The sequence below is a fragment of the Suillus clintonianus genome, assembly GCF_016758775.1.
Source record: "Suillus clintonianus strain FC179 chromosome Unknown DEU56scaffold_18, whole genome shotgun sequence".
Taxonomy (NCBI): domain Eukaryota; kingdom Fungi; phylum Basidiomycota; class Agaricomycetes; order Boletales; family Suillaceae; genus Suillus; species Suillus clintonianus.
In genome coordinates this window covers 342,718-358,824 of record NW_024539242.1, presented here as the reverse complement: position 1 = coordinate 358,824, position 16,107 = coordinate 342,718, and the positions used below count along the sequence as shown (strand labels likewise).

The 16,107-nt window shown below is 48.3% G+C and overlaps 7 protein-coding genes across 7 annotated transcripts; 4 read left to right on the top strand and 3 right to left on the bottom strand.

The window, feature by feature from the left end:
- Nucleotides 1-5: 5 nt before the first annotated feature.
- DEU56DRAFT_789536 (uncharacterized protein) lies at nt 6-886 on the bottom strand. The gene is made up of 4 exons (XM_041352544.1): nt 652-886; nt 347-594; nt 214-297; nt 6-164 (listed from the first exon to the last, which is right to left on the bottom strand). Exons 1-4 carry the CDS (start codon nt 772-774, stop codon nt 74-76), a joined length of 546 nt encoding a protein of 181 aa, XP_041211047.1. The 5' UTR covers nt 775-886; the 3' UTR covers nt 6-73.
- A 1,542-nt stretch (nt 887-2,428) lies between these two features.
- On the bottom strand, nt 2,429-4,143 carry DEU56DRAFT_789526 (Arp2/3 complex, 34 kd subunit p34-Arc-domain-containing protein). Its single transcript, XM_041352543.1, has 7 exons — nt 4,023-4,143; nt 3,924-3,970; nt 3,633-3,871; nt 3,333-3,583; nt 2,944-3,284; nt 2,569-2,895; nt 2,429-2,482 (listed from the first exon to the last, which is right to left on the bottom strand). Exons 1-6 carry the CDS (start codon nt 4,035-4,037, stop codon nt 2,871-2,873), a joined length of 918 nt encoding a protein of 305 aa, XP_041211046.1. The 5' UTR covers nt 4,038-4,143; the 3' UTR covers nt 2,429-2,482; nt 2,569-2,870.
- Nucleotides 4,144-4,209: 66 nt separating this feature from the next.
- DEU56DRAFT_870292 (uncharacterized protein) lies at nt 4,210-6,098 on the top strand (the record flags this gene model as incomplete). The annotated part of the gene is given in 11 exon segments (XM_041355618.1): nt 4,210-4,213; nt 4,262-4,318; nt 4,367-4,411; nt 4,463-4,540; nt 4,593-4,723; nt 4,772-4,882; nt 4,935-4,977; nt 5,029-5,467; nt 5,522-5,589; nt 5,609-5,693; nt 5,744-6,098. 11 exon segments carry the CDS (start codon nt 4,210-4,212, stop codon nt 6,096-6,098), a joined length of 1,416 nt encoding a protein of 471 aa, XP_041211045.1.
- Nucleotides 5,972-7,575, bottom strand: DEU56DRAFT_197816 (cyclophilin-like domain-containing protein). Its single transcript, XM_041345028.1, has 8 exons — nt 7,467-7,575; nt 7,365-7,412; nt 7,201-7,316; nt 7,062-7,152; nt 6,930-7,012; nt 6,717-6,875; nt 6,335-6,658; nt 5,972-6,281 (listed from the first exon to the last, which is right to left on the bottom strand). The coding sequence occupies exons 1-8, from the start codon at nt 7,517-7,519 to the stop codon at nt 6,232-6,234; spliced, it is 924 nt and encodes a 307-aa protein (XP_041211044.1). The 5' UTR covers nt 7,520-7,575; the 3' UTR covers nt 5,972-6,231.
- Nucleotides 7,576-7,657: 82 nt separating this feature from the next.
- DEU56DRAFT_789516 (uncharacterized protein) lies at nt 7,658-9,159 on the top strand. Its single transcript, XM_041352542.1, has 7 exons — nt 7,658-7,826; nt 7,877-8,051; nt 8,108-8,291; nt 8,345-8,463; nt 8,520-8,665; nt 8,712-8,893; nt 8,950-9,159. Exons 1-6 carry the CDS (start codon nt 7,698-7,700, stop codon nt 8,844-8,846), a joined length of 888 nt encoding a protein of 295 aa, XP_041211043.1. The 5' UTR covers nt 7,658-7,697; the 3' UTR covers nt 8,847-8,893; nt 8,950-9,159.
- A 178-nt stretch (nt 9,160-9,337) lies between these two features.
- DEU56DRAFT_789510 (uncharacterized protein) lies at nt 9,338-10,952 on the top strand. The gene is made up of 6 exons (XM_041352541.1): nt 9,338-9,446; nt 9,709-9,879; nt 9,927-10,113; nt 10,165-10,351; nt 10,405-10,508; nt 10,571-10,952. Exons 2-6 carry the CDS (start codon nt 9,751-9,753, stop codon nt 10,807-10,809), a joined length of 846 nt encoding a protein of 281 aa, XP_041211042.1. The 5' UTR covers nt 9,338-9,446; nt 9,709-9,750; the 3' UTR covers nt 10,810-10,952.
- Nucleotides 10,953-13,587: 2,635 nt separating this feature from the next.
- DEU56DRAFT_789487 (uncharacterized protein) lies at nt 13,588-15,331 on the top strand. Its single transcript, XM_041352540.1, has 7 exons — nt 13,588-13,875; nt 13,940-14,156; nt 14,214-14,376; nt 14,425-14,525; nt 14,583-14,740; nt 14,796-14,927; nt 14,975-15,331. Exons 1-6 carry the CDS (start codon nt 13,750-13,752, stop codon nt 14,895-14,897), a joined length of 867 nt encoding a protein of 288 aa, XP_041211041.1. The 5' UTR covers nt 13,588-13,749; the 3' UTR covers nt 14,898-14,927; nt 14,975-15,331.
- The last annotated feature ends 776 nt before the right edge of the window (nt 15,332-16,107 follow it).

Genomic DNA, 16,107 nt, shown 5'->3' with positions numbered 1-16,107 from the left:
TCAACGAATCGAAACCCCCCTGGGAATTTTACTCAGACCTTGTCAATATTTGGGTACAAATTTATAGGAAAAACTAAGGTAGAGCGGTCTGCTGCTTAAGTGCTTTTTTCTTCAATCTCGCCTTTGTATTTTTGGACAGTCGTCGTGTCTGTGGTGTCTGGTATCTGCAAGCTTGTCAGGTCGGACAACAATTTGTGCAAAGATGACACTCGCGTCACATCTTTCTTCTCGTGCATTCCTTCAAGAGCCTTCGTGCACAGTGTGACTTTCATATAAGGCGTAAGCGTGAGCTTAGGACTGTCTCCTCGTCAGCCTGAGCACCAGCTCCCATACGCGAAACACGCACTGGTTTTTACCTTCCAAAGCTCTTGCTATGCTACTTGCTCGATCTTCCCCTTCAGCAGGGATTTCGCCGCGTCGCTCCCATTGTAGTTCATTGTACTGATGTAGCCCGGTCAGCTGTCCAGAGGAAACATCCAAGGTTTTCAGATATTCACGCTTCAGGATCTCCACAACTGAAATCAACCGAGGGATGGTAGATTGAGTGACATCGGCTGGGGAAGTTTGCAGCGTCAGTGGCTTGTCAAGATTTTCCTGAGCTCATGTTATGTCAGATGAATGGTCAAGGGAAGGGCCAACTTGGGAACCAACCTGAAAAAAGTCCAGTCCGTGCTTGACCCAGTGTCTAATTTTGCCTTGCCTTGTTATCCGTATCGAGTCTGACGGCGGGGCCGCAGGTTGCGAATCAGTTGTGACCGTCTCCTCGCCGTTCATAATGACTGTAGGCGTGAGAAAATAACGCCCATTGACGAGGAGCTGAAGACAGTCCAAAATCTCCTGCTACTAGCAAACTACCAAGGAGTCCACTGTACCAAACTAACACCTCAATAGACTGCACGTGACAGTCCGACTCGCGTTTAGCGACGCGGGAACTGAGATCTGAGAACTCAGCTCAAGAGCGCACGTATGCCTTCAAATGAACTTATTGAAGATTGCAAGTGTGTCGTGTTGAACGACTCGGCGGGATTCACAATTTCACAAAGTGGCAAGGGAAGAGGCCAGAGATGATATCACGTGAACAGGTGAGTTTCACCGCTGCTGCACTTTCTCCTGACTCGCATTCACAATGTCACTAAGGTAAACAGTCATTTTTCTCGCGCGCTGGTACACTGTGGGCAGTGTTGCTGCTTTTCAGGCTGAACGTGACGTATTGACTGGTTGATATCTTTTAAGTCGAACATGGCCGTTGAAGTCTGGGTTTGGCGTTGTAGGGCACGAGCCTGAGGATGAGGACAAGCAAGAGAACAAGTCAACACAGCTGGTTGAAAACACGGCTGTTGCACAATCTACAAAGTACCACGACACTACCATGGCGACAAACAAAGACGGACGCACCGAGAACGACCCCTCCGAACGTCCGCGTTCGTCCTATTCTAATCCTTTTCTCTTTTTTCAAAGCTCACATTCCTCTTTGGGTGGACGAGCGTGGGGTCTTTCCCTCATGTGCCATACTATCGTGTCCCCCACGAAAGGAAAGCTCCGCCATGCTTGTCACTATCTCTATCCGAAGACAAGATGCAGAAATTGGTCTCCACGTCGCGAAATAGTGTGACTGTGGAATCAGCTTCGAGACTGTATACCCTCCTAGAGTACCTCAGCGTACTTCGGCTCGCGAACGCTAGACTGCAATTATCTTGCATTGTATATCCTCTCACAGAAATTAGGTTGAGGCCTATTCAAGATGGGGACAAATGTTTTATCTATGACTCATGACGTCAATGCAGCCGGGCTACAAGACCTGCTGGTCACAACGGAAGACGAGCTAGTTCAATTCTGGCCCTCAAGGCCTACTCGGCAGACATTCTTGCTGATCCGTGCTTGGAATCGTCATGATCTCGAGCTGCCCAACTTTGCAGGCAAGACGGATGGTGAGCCTGAGCCTGGGTCTCCGTCAGATGATCCGCTCAGTTGATCTCTTAGAGACAATGAGCAGGCTACGCCAGAGTTGAGGTTGCTCGTTCGCCTTGCTCAACCTTTTGGCAGGCTTTGCTAGTGCAGAAGCGTGGTGAAGAATATCATAGCACGAGTCAGGGATGCGGCTTCTGCGCTGATGAGATGATGAACGTCAAGACGCTGGAGATATTTGTAGTTGCAGTCTTACTGAAGACCAGGGATGTCTGACAGCACCTACGTGGATCAGGAATAGTACTCTGGGGATTTGTATCATTTTATTATATCATACACCACTGTCTCATGTTCAACATGGAGACAGCCCCGGCGCAAGCGCTTCTTAGAACTGCGTTATTAATATCACTGCGGGGTTGATCTTGGGTTGATCAGCCAGCTGCAGCACGGTGCTGGCCGCCCAGAAGTACCTCAGGTTTGAGACAGCTCATGTGCACCGACAACGAACAACAACATCGCAATACACACTCAACTCTAATATAGCATACATATGACGCGTATGAGAGTGCACGTATGCCTTTGCACGATTGATGTAGTAGCGCGGATAGTCGAAGAACAGCTGTAAGCGCGATGTCGTACCGAACGAGATATATGAGAGCTTACAGCCAGTAATTTGCCTGTGGAGGTCAGTAACAAGTCTGAGATGCTGCAGGGCTGACTGGCAACTGCGGGCTGCACCATGGAGAGAAGAGAAAAGAATGTCAATTTTGTCAAATGCTCGAGAGAAATGTCGGTAGGTGTCCTTGAATTCTCTGCAAACCACAACTTGTGGTTCGCGACAAAGATAATGGAATCCCTTCGTTGAGAACCATAGCTGTATAGTAGGTTGATTTTCAAAGGAGAAGTCTTGACGAATATAAAACTAAAGTTACATGACGCTGGGTAAGGTACCTCGTCCGTCCATCTCACCGATTCGTCATAGTTCGGCCACTGTACCACACCGTTAGCTGGACACTTAACGAAGGACGCTTGACATACGTGACAGTCTTGCGTTCAGTTGTTGCAGCCTCCGTCTTCGCGCGGTTCAGGACTTTCTGGAACTCGGCTACACGATGACGCATACGGGAGTGCATGTACGCCTTTGAACACTTGATGTGGTAGTGCAGATAATCACGGAATAACTGTACGTGCGATATCGTATTGAACGAGATGTCGGCATTCGCAAAGTGGCGAGGGAAGAGAACAAAGGTGACATAGCCGATGTCATCAGTGTTCCGTAGACCTGCGAGATCACGGATTTCTAAGGGTGGGTCGCGGTTGGTGTAGAGCACTTGGGGGGCATTTTGAATACTAGGCTGTCGTCGTGCGTCCACAAATTCCTGGTTGCAAAGTAAGGCATGATGCGGAAGTCTATGGAGTATTCTTACCTGCAAGAACACCTTGCCAAAAATACGATCGGTCTCCTCTCTGAAGACTGTCGAGAATATCACAGTGACACGGTCGGGCGATGCTTGAATGTAGATGGCTTCTTCGTCGCGATAGTGGATCTGCATTAACTGCCCCTGAGCACCACCTGTTGCTTCCAACTCTTTTTGCTGCTTAAACGCGAGCTCGAATGGTGCCGCCAGAGCGTTCCGCTTGAATAGCGAGATAGATTTTACAAATGCTTCTCTGCTTTCTGTTGGCACCGATTGAGTAAACAAACACATGAGTTGAGCGATACGTACCTTCATCAGCTGGGACCTGATCAATATCTATATCAAGACTGATGTTATATTCTGGCTCTGTCTGCTGCTTAATGAGCGGGCCATATTCCCGTTGCAATATCTGCATCGCGCCGTATGCAACTAGCTCATCCCAGCATCGGATATTCATGGAAAGCTGAACCACTGTCTTCTTTTCCGGCGTAGAAAGATGAAACCTCACGCCATCAAAATCTACAAAGAGAACATCGAGAGACGACGGCCTGGATATCTCATTAGTGTGCCAGTGCGCGTGTCAGTCAATGACAGTCTCACTTTGCGATCTTCTCAGCAAGCGTTGTCTGAATTATGAGATTATGGGACTAGCGGCCATCAGAACACACATCCTCAAAGGAGCTCTCCGACATTGCTCACCTCGAGGAGGATCATGTTGTCAACGTCTGCTGCGGTGTTGGTCCGTGTGTTATCTATGTAGGACACGAGCGTGGGAAAAGTCTTATGGTCGCCGCCGCCAAGTTATTTCCTTCTTGCTTTTTGCTACTTATCCAAGCTAGCTAGCGACAGATCATACAGTGAAAAGTACTGCACAAGGTTTTCAATCATGGGTCAGTCGTTTCCTAATGTCAAATATCGCAAAGCTCACAGAAATTCAGCGCCTAAAAAATCAAAGGCATCAAAGATGTCTCTCAATGAATTTCTCGGCGATAGCAGTGCGTTGGTCATTTTTCATGAAAAGGCAGTTGTAATGTGATGGGTAGCGCTGGGATCATGGGCGGATGAGATGGACTCTCTTCCGAGTGCTCGTAAGTCCTTGTTTATTCTCATGCGGATTTAGCTTATCGGAATTTCCCCAGCGTCGATAAGAACGGACGATGACAGAGCTCGTCAAGGTGATCGGTTTGGAAGAAGGGACGACTTTTCTTCGTCGCGGCGTAAGTTCTCGTCATGAGTCTCGTGATTCGTATCGATTCACGCTCTACGTAGCCGATCGATCGTTTGCGTCGCCCCGAGAAGATCTCCCCCTGCCCACCCAACCCCCTTACACCGCCTACGTCGCAAATCTCTCCTTCGACATCACCGAAGGTGAACTTGAAAGCTTCTTTGGTCCTCATCAGGTGTGTTCTGCGGCCTGATATCCATGACGTAATGTGACTTTCGGTCAGACCAAATCCATCAAAATCATCAAGGACCGTGATGACAAACCGAAAGGCTTTGGATATGTCGAGTTCGCAGAGCTTGATGGATTAAAAGATGCATTGGCAAAGACCGGTAGTGTCAGTGGACGTGTCGTCTGTTTTCTCAGTGCTGTAGTTGATTCTCTTCTAGAGCCTCTCTGGACGTACAGTTCGTACCAGCGTCGCCGAGCCTCGTGAGTTCTGAGGACACTCTTTCAAGGCTTCCAAGGCTTAGCATTTCACAGCAAAGGAAAGGTCGGGATTCTCAGGGTCTTCCTTCGACGACGACACCAAGTTTTCTGGTAACTGGCGTCGTGAAGGTCCCCCACCCGTGCAAGATTCACGCGATTCTTCCCGACGTCGGTTCGATGGTCCTCCAGGAGATCGCATGCCTCCTCCGCCTAGTGTCTCGGACGAGGTCAGCCAGTGGAGGTCGAGTAAGCCTCTTGCAAAGATCCCTGAACCAGAGGCTCCGTCATTTAAGCGGAGGGGCTCAGGATTCTCCACACCCGAAGGTCAATCGCCTGCAGACAACGAGGAGAAATGGGCTCTTGGGAGCAAGTTCAAGCCTTCGGCCGAAGACCCGCCATCGAGATTTGGCAGTTTGAGAGGCAGTCATGATTCGCAGCACGTGAGAGAGCCGCCCGCCGACGACGGCGACTGGCGCGCTGGGCGATCAAGAACGTCGCGTAAGTATCATTCCTCCAGCACATAGTTAGAGTTTGGGTTGAAACCTAGGATAACAGCAACCAATTCTACCCCTCCTACACCCCAAATGGGTCGCCGCAAGCTCGAGCTTCTCCCTCGTTCTTCCAACTCTGCCAGTCCCTCCCCCCCTCTCTTCTCCGAAAATGGCTTCTAATCCCGGTGCCCCGCCTGCTCCCAAAGCTAGTCCTTTCGGCGCAGCCAGGTCTGTTTTTTTGTGACATTTTGCCCGTCAAGTGCTCAAATTCTCGGCAGACCAGTTGATGTTACCTCAAAAGAACGTGAAATTACTGCCCGTGTTGAGAAGGACCGTGAAGCCTTGAAGGAACGTGTTCCGCACCCAATGTCGCGCAACTCCTCCCGTCAAGCGACTGAACGAAGTCCTATTACTGCTACAAGGTCACCGCCCCAGCTTATCGCTACGCCACCTACCCCTGGATCTCCGCGTATCTCTCATGCTACACCAACAACCTCGGCAAACATCAGACCATCGATTAGCTTCGCCAGCGCTGCTAGCGCGAAGAAGGATGCAGCAGACGCCAGGGCTGAAGAGAAGGAAGAGTCGTCCATGGACGAAGTTACCGAGCAGGTCACAGAAGTAAGCGTGTAGTGTATTGTGTTTATGACTTTTTTTATCTCCACACTTGCTCTGATTTCCATGACATTTTGTGATTTGGGGTATTGCGGGTGATTTTAATGAGCATGGTGTGGCAAACTATAGAACATAATGTGAACATGATCTTCTATCGTCGATGGTGAAGTTCGGGGTCGATGAACTTCATTCGTCCTCGTCCTGGACGCTTTGCTTCAGAATTTGACGTGAAAACACAGCTGAAGATGACCAACCTTTAAATCGTACACCTCCTTCGGTCGCAGGCGGCGTAGATTCATATTTGCGCTTGATCCGTTCCAGTTCCCTTTGCTTAGCCTCATCTAACCGTTCCTGCTCCTCCCTTTCAAGTCTAGCATCATACTCTTCTTCAGTTTCTTGCTTAGGAACTTTTTCATCTTCGTTCTTGCGAACCTCGTCGTCTGTGTTGGTATCCCTTTTGTTTTCATGTTTTCGGCGCTTGGACTTTTTCCTCTTTTGAGTGCTTCGATCATGATCTGAACTTCGTGAGCGCGAGCGACTGCTGCGGTGTCTTCGACTAGGAATTTCTGTATTTAATTCTTCACCTTGCATGAAATATCAGCCGCTTTATCAGAGCTTCTAGAGAGAAGGGCGCACCTTGAGACGCCTCTGCCTTCCTCTTAAGTTCAAGTTCACCGCAGTTGACGATAACGATAGGGTGCTGAGGTCTATCCTTCTCATCTACAGGAACCACGGCCAGTTTCTTCACAACTTCGTCGTATCCGCGCATGACCCGGCCAAACACGACATGCTTGCCTGTGCGGGTCTCACATTAAAGGCGCATGTGGATTTTCTGGAACAAAGGCTCACCATTTAAATGCGGACAATCTCGCAGGGTAATGAAGAATTGTGATCCGTTGGTGTTAGGTCCCTTGTTGGCCATACAAAGAAGGCTGTACCATGAAATGAGTGAAGGATTGAGGTATTCAATGGTGTACCTACCCTTCTGATTCTAAAGGGCGCGTCAAGTCCTCGTCAGGGAATGCACTGCCGTAGATGGATTCTCCCCCTGCGCCATTTCGTTTCGTAAAGTCTGATGACTATGAGTAACGCCCAATAATGAAGTGATAGAATGGCGCACCTCCTCCTTGAACCATAAAATCACGAATGGAACGGTGAATGATGCTATTCTTGTAGTACAGAGGCCGTTCGGAAACTGCAGAAAGGCCTTTCTCGCCCGTACATAGTGCCCGAAAGCTATGAAGGTGGTCAGATCAGGGCTACACACCATGAACATTCATTTACTTTTCAGCTGTCTTTGGTGCTGTGTCGTTGTACAGTTCAAAAACGACTCTGGGATGAAGTGATGAGACAATAAAACCAGTGCAATATAGGGATGTTAATTACCGCCCTGCAGGCTCAGTGCCTATTGCAAAGTCAAAGAAAACGCGAGGCCGCATGTATGAAGTGAATTCAACTGAGTCCGGAATCCGGATGGGCAGGAAAGCTGTCACTGTATCGCACGTGATCTACTGCTCATGCAGTAAGTGTAATTTTTGACCATGGACCTCACGTGCACTGGTCAAGCTTTGCTACTGCGTGTTTCAACAAAGACCGTGAAATATTAGTACTACTGCTATGATTTTGGGAGACTTCTCTGCTTGTGTCTTCATTGACGACCAGGAGCTCTTGGAGTATGATGTCATCGTTTCTAGCACACCGACAGAAAACAGAACTACCTGCTGGATCGCATCGGAAGAAGGAAAGGTGTGTTATGCTTCATATTTGAGGGCGAAATATTTGAATGCCTCCATAAGAAATTTGGAATCAGGTGGAAGATTTTAGCTCAGCAGTCCTCGGGCGTCCGATCAGTCGTCTCCGTTGACGGAGTTCGCTGTGGTAGACAAACTGTGCCCTCGGGCTGGATTGGTACGAAGGAACGCACGAGTCAGGCTCGCAGGGATTTCATGTTCTCAAACATCGATTTTACCGGTCAGTACATAAAATAGGTGTCCAGCCTTAGAGCCTCCCCCAAAACTGAACTTCAGATGACGACGCAATCCTCGATGATCAAAATGCGAATGACATAGGTCAAATCGCATTGGAGGTAAAAACAGGCGAGTATGTGAAGGCAAACATAGTAAAACATAGTGAGTCGAAAAACCACACTCTTGGTGTGCAAGAAGGCAAGGTGCACGAACGCTCCAAGAAGGCACACTCTCATCGTGTTGCGTGCGTAGAACATCATCCCTTGGCTCCTTTTATATAATTGTCCTTTGATTAAGCTTGGGATATCCCCGTCAAATGGCACGTCGGTCTGGTCATGCCGGTGATGTCACATCCTATACCATCATACCGGATGACCATCCTGCGACTGTCTTCATGTTCAAATACACGCGCTTGGGTGGGCCAAGATAATTTCTATGCACATCTGCAACTCACACCGGCTTTTAATCTTAGATGTTTTGCAGGCAATGGGCATAGCGCCGTCGGCCACAAAGAGTTCAGTCGACGAAGAGACAGAGAATCATGATGATGAAATCGAGGTGTTTGATGGACCTGATTTGCCCTCAAAGGACATCAAGCCAAGAATCGAACAACTTGAGGTAACTTTGGGCATCGGCAGAGTTTTCCAACTCATTCTCGTCGCAGACGGAACTTCTACGTCTACGTGCGCAGCTAGCCTCATCCGAGGATCGGAAGCCCTCACGCGTGAAGTTGGAATGTGGGGGATCGCGACGGCAACCCACATTTACTAATGAGATCCTCGATTTGACTGAGGATTAACTTATGCCCTCAATTGCTTGGGTCCAGGCTTGTTCCACCATTCTGAGGTAAGCTATCACAGATAATGATCTGTAGCTCACACCTCCATGCAATTCGACTATAGGAACTCGATTCTCTGCAAGGTGGAGCGCGTGCGGGTGTACGTATACTTTCAGTGGAGTTTGAATTTTGGTATTTCATTCACTATCGTTGTGAATATGTCTTTGTACTTGGGGCCGACTTCCTGAACTTTTGTTTGTCGTCGCTGGTCATAGTTGTTAATCTAATCATTTCTACTTTGTCACTATGTATCAGCAATCCCACTGAATTCCAGGGCATGCATGTGGAAGGGGAGTGCGCTGCAACCCGACCTTAATAAACATGTCAGACCTGTAATACTGGACAGGTGTACACGAGATCGATCAAATCAATACATATGTTCTTCTGGAATCTGCACGTCCGCGAAATTACGTTTGCAAAGTTCAAACTTTTGACCACGTGCACAGGGTCTCCCACTGCCTCAAGGCTTAGCTTTTGCAAGGTGTGCGCGTGAACGTTGGAACCTTCATCAATCCCGCAAGTGGCATCCTTTTTGTTTTGTCAGTCCAAGATAACCGCTCAGTGAGTCCCTTCTCGTTAATCTGCACGGAGTACAAATTCGCGCGCGCGTGCATATCAATGACTACACGTCGTAGACGCGAGAGAATTCTCCGCGACCGTGACACTCCTCCTCCGCATGCTGCACATAACCTGTTATAATTTAAATTGAAAGGCCTTTCTTTTATTCGCTTATCCCTTTATTCAAAATTGACTCCTTTATCAAAGTCTATGTTTCTTTCAAGCAATGCTAATATCTTAACTTACATAATATTCCATCCTGCAGGTTGCATCTCGCCATCTGAAATACTGCTGTCCACCTTGCGTCATGATTCTGGGAGACTTTTCTGCTTGTATAATCGTTGATGGCCAGGAGCTCCCAGAGTATGATGTCGTCGTTTCCAGCACACCAACGGAGAACAGAATTACGTGCTGGATCGCGTCAGAAGAAGGGAAGGTGTGTGATAAATTTACATGTCAAGACCTTATTGATGTCTCCATAAGAAATTTGGAGTCAGGATAAAGGTTTTGGCTATGCAATCTTCGAGTGTCTGTTCAACTGTCTCCGTTGACGGTGTGCAATGTCGTAATCGCATTCTGGCCCTGGGTTGGGTCGATATGATGGAATACACGTGTCTGAGCGACAACTACGTCAGCAGAGATTTCATGTTCTCCCACATCGAGCTTACTGGTCAGTATGCAAAAAGTGTTCAGATAGGCTAATTCCAACACTCGAGTTCAGATGACGACTCAATGCTTGACGATCAAACTGCGAATGACATAGGACAAATTGTCTCAAAGTTCAGGCTGGGGAATCACAGAGTCACCAAAGACGTAGTGAAACTTCGGATGGGGAGTGATCACACCCTTCGTGTGCGAGGAGGCAAGGTGCATGAACGCTCCAAGAAGGCATGCTCTCATCGTGTTGCGTACGTAGAATTTCGGCTCATGCCTCATTTCTTACAGTTGACATTTGGTTAAGTTTCGGAGAAGAAGTACTCGTTCAACGGCGACCTGTGCCATCCTGCAAGTTTGTACCTGATAACAGTCCTTCGACTGTCTTCGCGTTCAAGTACACACGCCTGGGTGGGCCATGACATTCTTCTACGCGCATGCCTGCCACTCAAGCCTACTATTTCCAATCCCAGACATCCTACAGGCAATGGGCGTGGCACCACCGACGTCAAATATACAAATCGCAGCAAAGACAGAGCATAGCGATGAAACTGAGGTAATGAATGGGCCTAGTGAGTCTTCGCCCTCAAATGATGTCAAACCGCTGGCAAGGATTCGAGAGCTAGAGGTGACTTCTCGCTTTGGTGGTGTCTTTCCCTCCTGCTCATTCTTTTCTTGCAGATGGAGCTCCAGCGCTTACGTGAACAAATAGAGGATCGAAAGCCCTTTCGTGTCAAGTTGGAATACGGGGGATCGCAACGGCAACACGCCCCTATGGAGGTCATTGATTTAACGGAGGATTAGCTTCTCCATCCATCCTTGCTTGGGTTCAGGCTTCTATGCCACCACTCCGAGGTAAGCAACCCAGATTCCCAGTGTAATGGGCACGTCCCATGATGCAATTTAACTTCAAGAAACTCGATTCTTTGCAAGATGGAGCCCGCTGTGGGTTTCGAAATCGTCATCGCTACAGATACCTATGGAGTCACTTTGCATTGGTACAGAACTTGTTGAAAGTCTGCCGCCGCCAGTTATGATGTTACGCTTACAACTTCTATTAGTATATACTTTTTCTAGAACCCCGCTATCTCAAGTCTTCGTAGACTGTACATAATTTTAGCATGCAGCAGAAGTTTCAATTTCAGTGAGCTCAAGATTGCTACTCCACTACTGAGCGCACTAGCGTTCATCGCCGCTTTCCTTCTACGGTGGCAGTAATTCATGTACATGCTCCTCGGAGACCTTTCTGCCTGGCGCTGCGATTGATGGAAACGAGCTCAGAGCTCGCGATCGGATATTTTGGTTTCGCCGTCCCTCCTTTGGGATAGGAGGCTTTTACATGCTGGATATGTGCCGGATAACAACATCCGAGGAAGGAAAGGTGTCCTCTCAACTCGCATTCCGAATGATGCGGCAACTCACCACGACAAATTCCTAGCAGTGACGTTATCGGAAATGCTGAGAAGCTGTATATACTATGTTCGCGATTGCGCGAACGCCGCAGGTACCAGTACTGTGGTTATGGCTCTGCTCTGGGTACCTGAGTCGAGTTGGCACCTTCTGGAACGCACGCTTATTAGTGATGCCCCTAGTACCCGCGACTTCATATCTTCTCGTCTGATCTCGACCGGTACGTGCCGACTTGCTATTGTTTCATTGGTTCATGGTGCTGAGCGAAATTCAGATGATGGCGCCTACATTGCCCTTGGATGGTCTTGGGGGGAAATCGTCTGACAATCATACATTCCACGACCGAATTCTAAAAGTCCACCAATAAATGAAGAAGTTCAGGCTAATGGGACATTGTATTATATCCGATGTGAGTAGCAGCAGCCACAGCCCTCGGACTTGACTCGTTTACTTATCTCAATTGCAGCTTCGGAGGTGTAGTAGTCAAAAGACCTCCGACCACTAGATCGCCTTATGTTTTCACAGACAAACCTCCTATTTAATTCATTTTGTGGTTCCATCCGTAAGCGTGTCTCCGATGTTTGTGTTGAATACTATGAATGTTCTACAATCTAATGGTATAGATAGCACCGCCCTCAACGGTTATTGGAGGGAAGCGCTCCCTGCCTATGGGTGAACCGGAAACCGGTTGCTCCGCGGGACTGCTAGAGGACTCGGAATCTTCAAGTAAGCGAAATAATTTGCCTGATTTTGCCATCACATAACGAATGCAGAATGACCTGAAACACCTGCGTTGATCAAGAAGAGGGACCCTCTCAGAATCGAAAGCCCAAGCGAATCAAGTAAGAAAGAACATCCTCATGAGCGTGAAGTTTATCTGCCATCGAGGTACCGGCCTGACGCAAATGAAGCCTTGGTTAAATCCCGCCGGCAGGTACTTATGCTGTCGTCAATATACGAACACGACTCATTCCACGTTTTAGATCAGATGTCCTATACTTATACTTGGATCCTTTTCTTTTGGCTCCTCAAATTGCTAGGGTTATTTATTTGTGTTCCATGCGACTGGTGGTCTACGATGCCTGTCTGTGCCTGCCTGGTCAGTGAGTGCCACATTGCATGACAGCACTCGTGGTTGAAATGTCACATGAAGGCATTCACTCGTACATCGATTCTCCCAGTGACTTCCTGATGTTCTCTGAAGTGGCGTGAAACTCTTGAAAAGGGGCTGAGAGGAGTAGTGGAAACAGTGTTTTCGTGCGTCATTCGGCTCATCTGTCACAGAGCTGAGACTCAGAAAGGAGGAATATGCATTCCGCGTCCCCTCCAGAAATTTGGAGTTTAACCAGCGTGTTGTTTGGAGTTCAGTGGCGCCCCACCGACTCGGAAGTGACGACGCCTTGCTTGATAGACATGGATTTCGTCGAGTCCCGGCCGCCGCACCGGATCTACTTCAATTCCTCGGACTTTATTGACACGAAGAGCACTAGTATGTATGTGGCCGTGATTCCACGCAGAGACACCTCGTGTTTTGGTCCAGGGATGATCCGATAACACAAGATGATCCATCGCACACCTATTGAAGAAAGCACAAAAGCGCTGGACGTTGGTGGTCCGTTACATCGGGCATCAACTCCTATGTGCTGTTCCTCACGTGTTATCGATTTGGATGAGTCAGGCGTGCATCGTGATTGTCTATCCTAGGTGAACATCACCGAAATGTCAAGTCAGCACATTGTGGCGTACATTTGTGAATGACCCACTCAAATTAAAGCCGTTTTGTAGAGCCTGTCCTCATTGCCACGGCTCTGGTAGTATCACCAAACTACTAGACCAGCAGATCAGTCCACACCGAAGATCAAACATACAAGTACTTAGCATTTACCATCTCCAAGATGCGAATCGCGAGTATGGTCCGGGCGAATGTCACAGTAAAAGTAAGTATTCGCGAGCGCTCTTGTGCCTAGTACCAGACCGTAGCCCCTGGGAGGTAACGCCACATGTCGGTCTGCTGCTGTGAAGAACGTTTTATTCATTCGTAGGGTTCTCCTCAACGTACGTTACAAGAGTTGGGGATAATGTCACGTGATGCGAACGCGTTCTTTGGTGCCGCTGAGTTCCAAATTTAATTAGTGGTTAAAGCCAAGTTAGACGCGTTACACCTTGCACGCCTTCCTGTACCTGGCCAAGCGCGTGTACATCGATTGAAAGCTATCCACGTCATTATTTCTCCTTTCCTCTAATGCTATCCTACGGGACGCTACGAGCATGCATCAGGGTCGATGGACAAGCTCTGGAGAGCTATGGAATTGAGACTTTTCCAGAAGAAAACAAAGTGACGTGTTGGATTGCTTCGGAAGCAGGAAAGGTGCGTACTTGGTGAATTTCGTAAATGAGGCGACTTCCAACGCCGCCTCCTGTTGCTCCTACAGACGTTCTCTGTGGTATGGCAAGATATCAATCATCCACGCCAGTATCACCAAGCAGGAGATGTGACACTCGATGGCATACATGGAGGGGGGCAATTAATGCGTGCTTTAAGCTTCAATGAGCCACCGACGTATCAGAGATGTACTACGGAATTCAAATACGTCAACACGTCGATGAATTCCATTCGTCCACTTACCTTCTCGAAGCTTCAGCTGACGGGTCAGTTTCATCTGATGAAAACTATCAGACTCCAAAAGTGGGCTCACATACTTATAGATGAAGATCAACACTTGAATTCTGCACATGCCGGGCTCGGAGAAATTTCCTTGGCCATCTGGCCTGTGAATGTGATTGGCACGAGCTACCAAAGAAATTTAGTATCTGCTAAGGGAACAATGGTCCACGAACGCTCAAAGAAGGCAACAAGTCACTGTGTGGGGTGCGTAGTTTTGCTCCATCTCGTCACTTAAGTCACAAACGATCTTAGTTTCGGAGAGGAGATCCGCGTTCCACCTCAGCTGATGATCAACGTGGCCCGCGTTGGGATAACCCCCACGGCTACATTTGTTTTCAGGTACAGGCCATTTGGTTCGTGTGCACAACACAGTCGGTAATTATACTCTGATGCTCATATATCCTTACTAGATCGACTCGTGGCAGATGGCATTGCCCCGTCACCCATGCAACCTTCACGGGGAACCAAGCGTGAAGCTCCCGTAGAGGCACCAGAATCGGAAGATTACAACAATGGGACCGGCTTAGATATAGATAATGAAGCTTTGAGTGAGCTCAATGCACTGAAAGTCAGATTTTTTTTTGGGATATGCTTATAGAAGCGCTAAAACCGTCTCCAAAAAGGCACAGGTGAAAAGGCTCGAGGAAAGAATATCCACTACCCGCAGTGCAAAGAGGGTAAAAATAGAGGCTAGGGACATTATTGATCTGACGCGGAGTCAGTGAGACGTTGAGGAGAACTACTACCTTATGCAGGTAAGTTTCGAATCTCTCCCCAATAGCCTGGCCGCTGAAGGCACAAGCGCACGCAACTTAATTTCGACCAACATCTTTCTTTGGACGCTCACCTAGTCACATTCACATGCATGAGAAAACGCGCTTTGAGGTTCGATTGTCTTCCGCTCCAGTTATGTCCCCGCCAACCGCACACCATGACGAACGAAATGCTTTGGACAGCATTGCATCCTCGCTCATTTCCGTAGCCACTCACCAATTAATTCGCGTCAAATCTGCATCTCCATCCTTTCGTCATGCTCCAATCACATTTCAATCTTGTACAATTGGCTGTCGTTCGCTCTCTTGATAGGTATGTTCTTGCATGATACATGGGCTCTCACTGACCGGGCCCTGACGAGCAGTTTAATTGCATACATTGATCATTCTCACCTGTTAATCCTCGATCGATTTAATGGCCAGCAATCACGGTCCACATTATCCAATCACCGACTCCGCCTTTCAGATAAGCTTAATTCGCTCTACGTACCGCCACATTCTGATGTACCACACTCCAATGACTTCTCCTGCTTTCCCATACTTAGATATCCACGCTGAACATGATTCTAGTTACCCGAGAAATGATAATGGGTTTTGCGCTATTTGACTTTGCTTGATCACAGCCCCGGCGCTCACCATCCCTCGGAAATGAGGCAAACTTAATTTCTAAAGGAAATGGGCTTCCATGTGCAAGGGGAAGGTGGGCCCGGCTGTGCACCTTGTGTTTTTCACTGATGTGGTCTAGTCTAGTCTGGTCTCCAGGCGCACCCCAGGGACCCATCGCTGGACTACACGTGAAGCGTCCGGCGTCCAACTTGCGGCCTCGAGGTTGGCGTTAATTTTGTACGTACCTTTGAATGCTTCTATAACGAAGTTCCGCATAGGATAAACTTGTGGAGCGAACGAGGGACTTTCCTGTGCAGGAATTTCCATGAATTGCAGTCTGTGCGGCCCTAAAATGTCAAGAAATAGCGTAACTGCCTCGTGGGTCGTGGCACTAGTGACTATAAAGCGCACAGAATTCCTTCCTGTGTAACGGAATATCTCCTGTATCTCATCGGAGTCACGTCATGAGCGCAATGACTGCAAGTACAACGCTCCAATCTTCTATGCCTCGTGTTCATGGTTTGCTCACTCACCTCATGCAGCAACGTACCAATAA

Coding starts and splice junctions, on each gene's coding strand:
- DEU56DRAFT_789516 (XM_041352542.1), top strand. CDS start 7,698: ATGATTTTGGGAGACTTCTCTGCTTGTGTCTTCATTGACGACCAGGAG. Junction 7,827..7,876: donor TCGCATCGGAAGAAGGAAAG/GTGTGTTATGCT, acceptor TGCCTCCATAAG/AAATTTGGAATCAGGTGGAA. Junction 8,666..8,711: donor CAAGAATCGAACAACTTGAG/GTAACTTTGGGC, acceptor TTCTCGTCGCAG/ACGGAACTTCTACGTCTACG.
- DEU56DRAFT_789487 (XM_041352540.1), top strand. CDS start 13,750: ATGCTATCCTACGGGACGCTACGAGCATGCATCAGGGTCGATGGACAA. Junction 14,157..14,213: donor CTCGAAGCTTCAGCTGACGG/GTCAGTTTCATC, acceptor ACATACTTATAG/ATGAAGATCAACACTTGAAT. Junction 14,377..14,424: donor GCAACAAGTCACTGTGTGGG/GTGCGTAGTTTT, acceptor AAACGATCTTAG/TTTCGGAGAGGAGATCCGCG.
- DEU56DRAFT_197816 (XM_041345028.1), bottom strand. CDS start 7,519: ATGCGGCCTCGCGTTTTCTTTGACTTTGCAATAGGCACTGAGCCTGCA. Junction 7,317..7,364: donor GCACCAAAGACAGCTGAAAA/GTAAATGAATGT, acceptor CCACCTTCATAG/CTTTCGGGCACTATGTACGG. Junction 6,659..6,716: donor GAAGGCAGAGGCGTCTCAAG/GTGCGCCCTTCT, acceptor TGCAAGGTGAAG/AATTAAATACAGAAATTCCT.
- DEU56DRAFT_789536 (XM_041352544.1), bottom strand. CDS start 774: ATGAACGGCGAGGAGACGGTCACAACTGATTCGCAACCTGCGGCCCCG. Junction 595..651: donor ACGGACTGGACTTTTTTCAG/GTTGGTTCCCAA, acceptor ACATGAGCTCAG/GAAAATCTTGACAAGCCACT. Junction 165..213: donor CACGAGAAGAAAGATGTGAC/GCGAGTGTCATC, acceptor ACAAGCTTGCAG/ATACCAGACACCACAGACAC.
- DEU56DRAFT_789510 (XM_041352541.1), top strand. CDS start 9,751: ATGATTCTGGGAGACTTTTCTGCTTGTATAATCGTTGATGGCCAGGAG. Junction 9,880..9,926: donor TCGCGTCAGAAGAAGGGAAG/GTGTGTGATAAA, acceptor TGTCTCCATAAG/AAATTTGGAGTCAGGATAAA. Junction 10,352..10,404: donor GCATGCTCTCATCGTGTTGC/GTACGTAGAATT, acceptor CATTTGGTTAAG/TTTCGGAGAAGAAGTACTCG.
- DEU56DRAFT_789526 (XM_041352543.1), bottom strand. Junction 3,872..3,923: donor CTTGCTGAGAAGATCGCAAA/GTGAGACTGTCA, acceptor TGAGATATCCAG/GCCGTCGTCTCTCGATGTTC. Junction 2,896..2,943: donor ACTGAACGCAAGACTGTCAC/GTATGTCAAGCG, acceptor GGTGTGGTACAG/TGGCCGAACTATGACGAATC.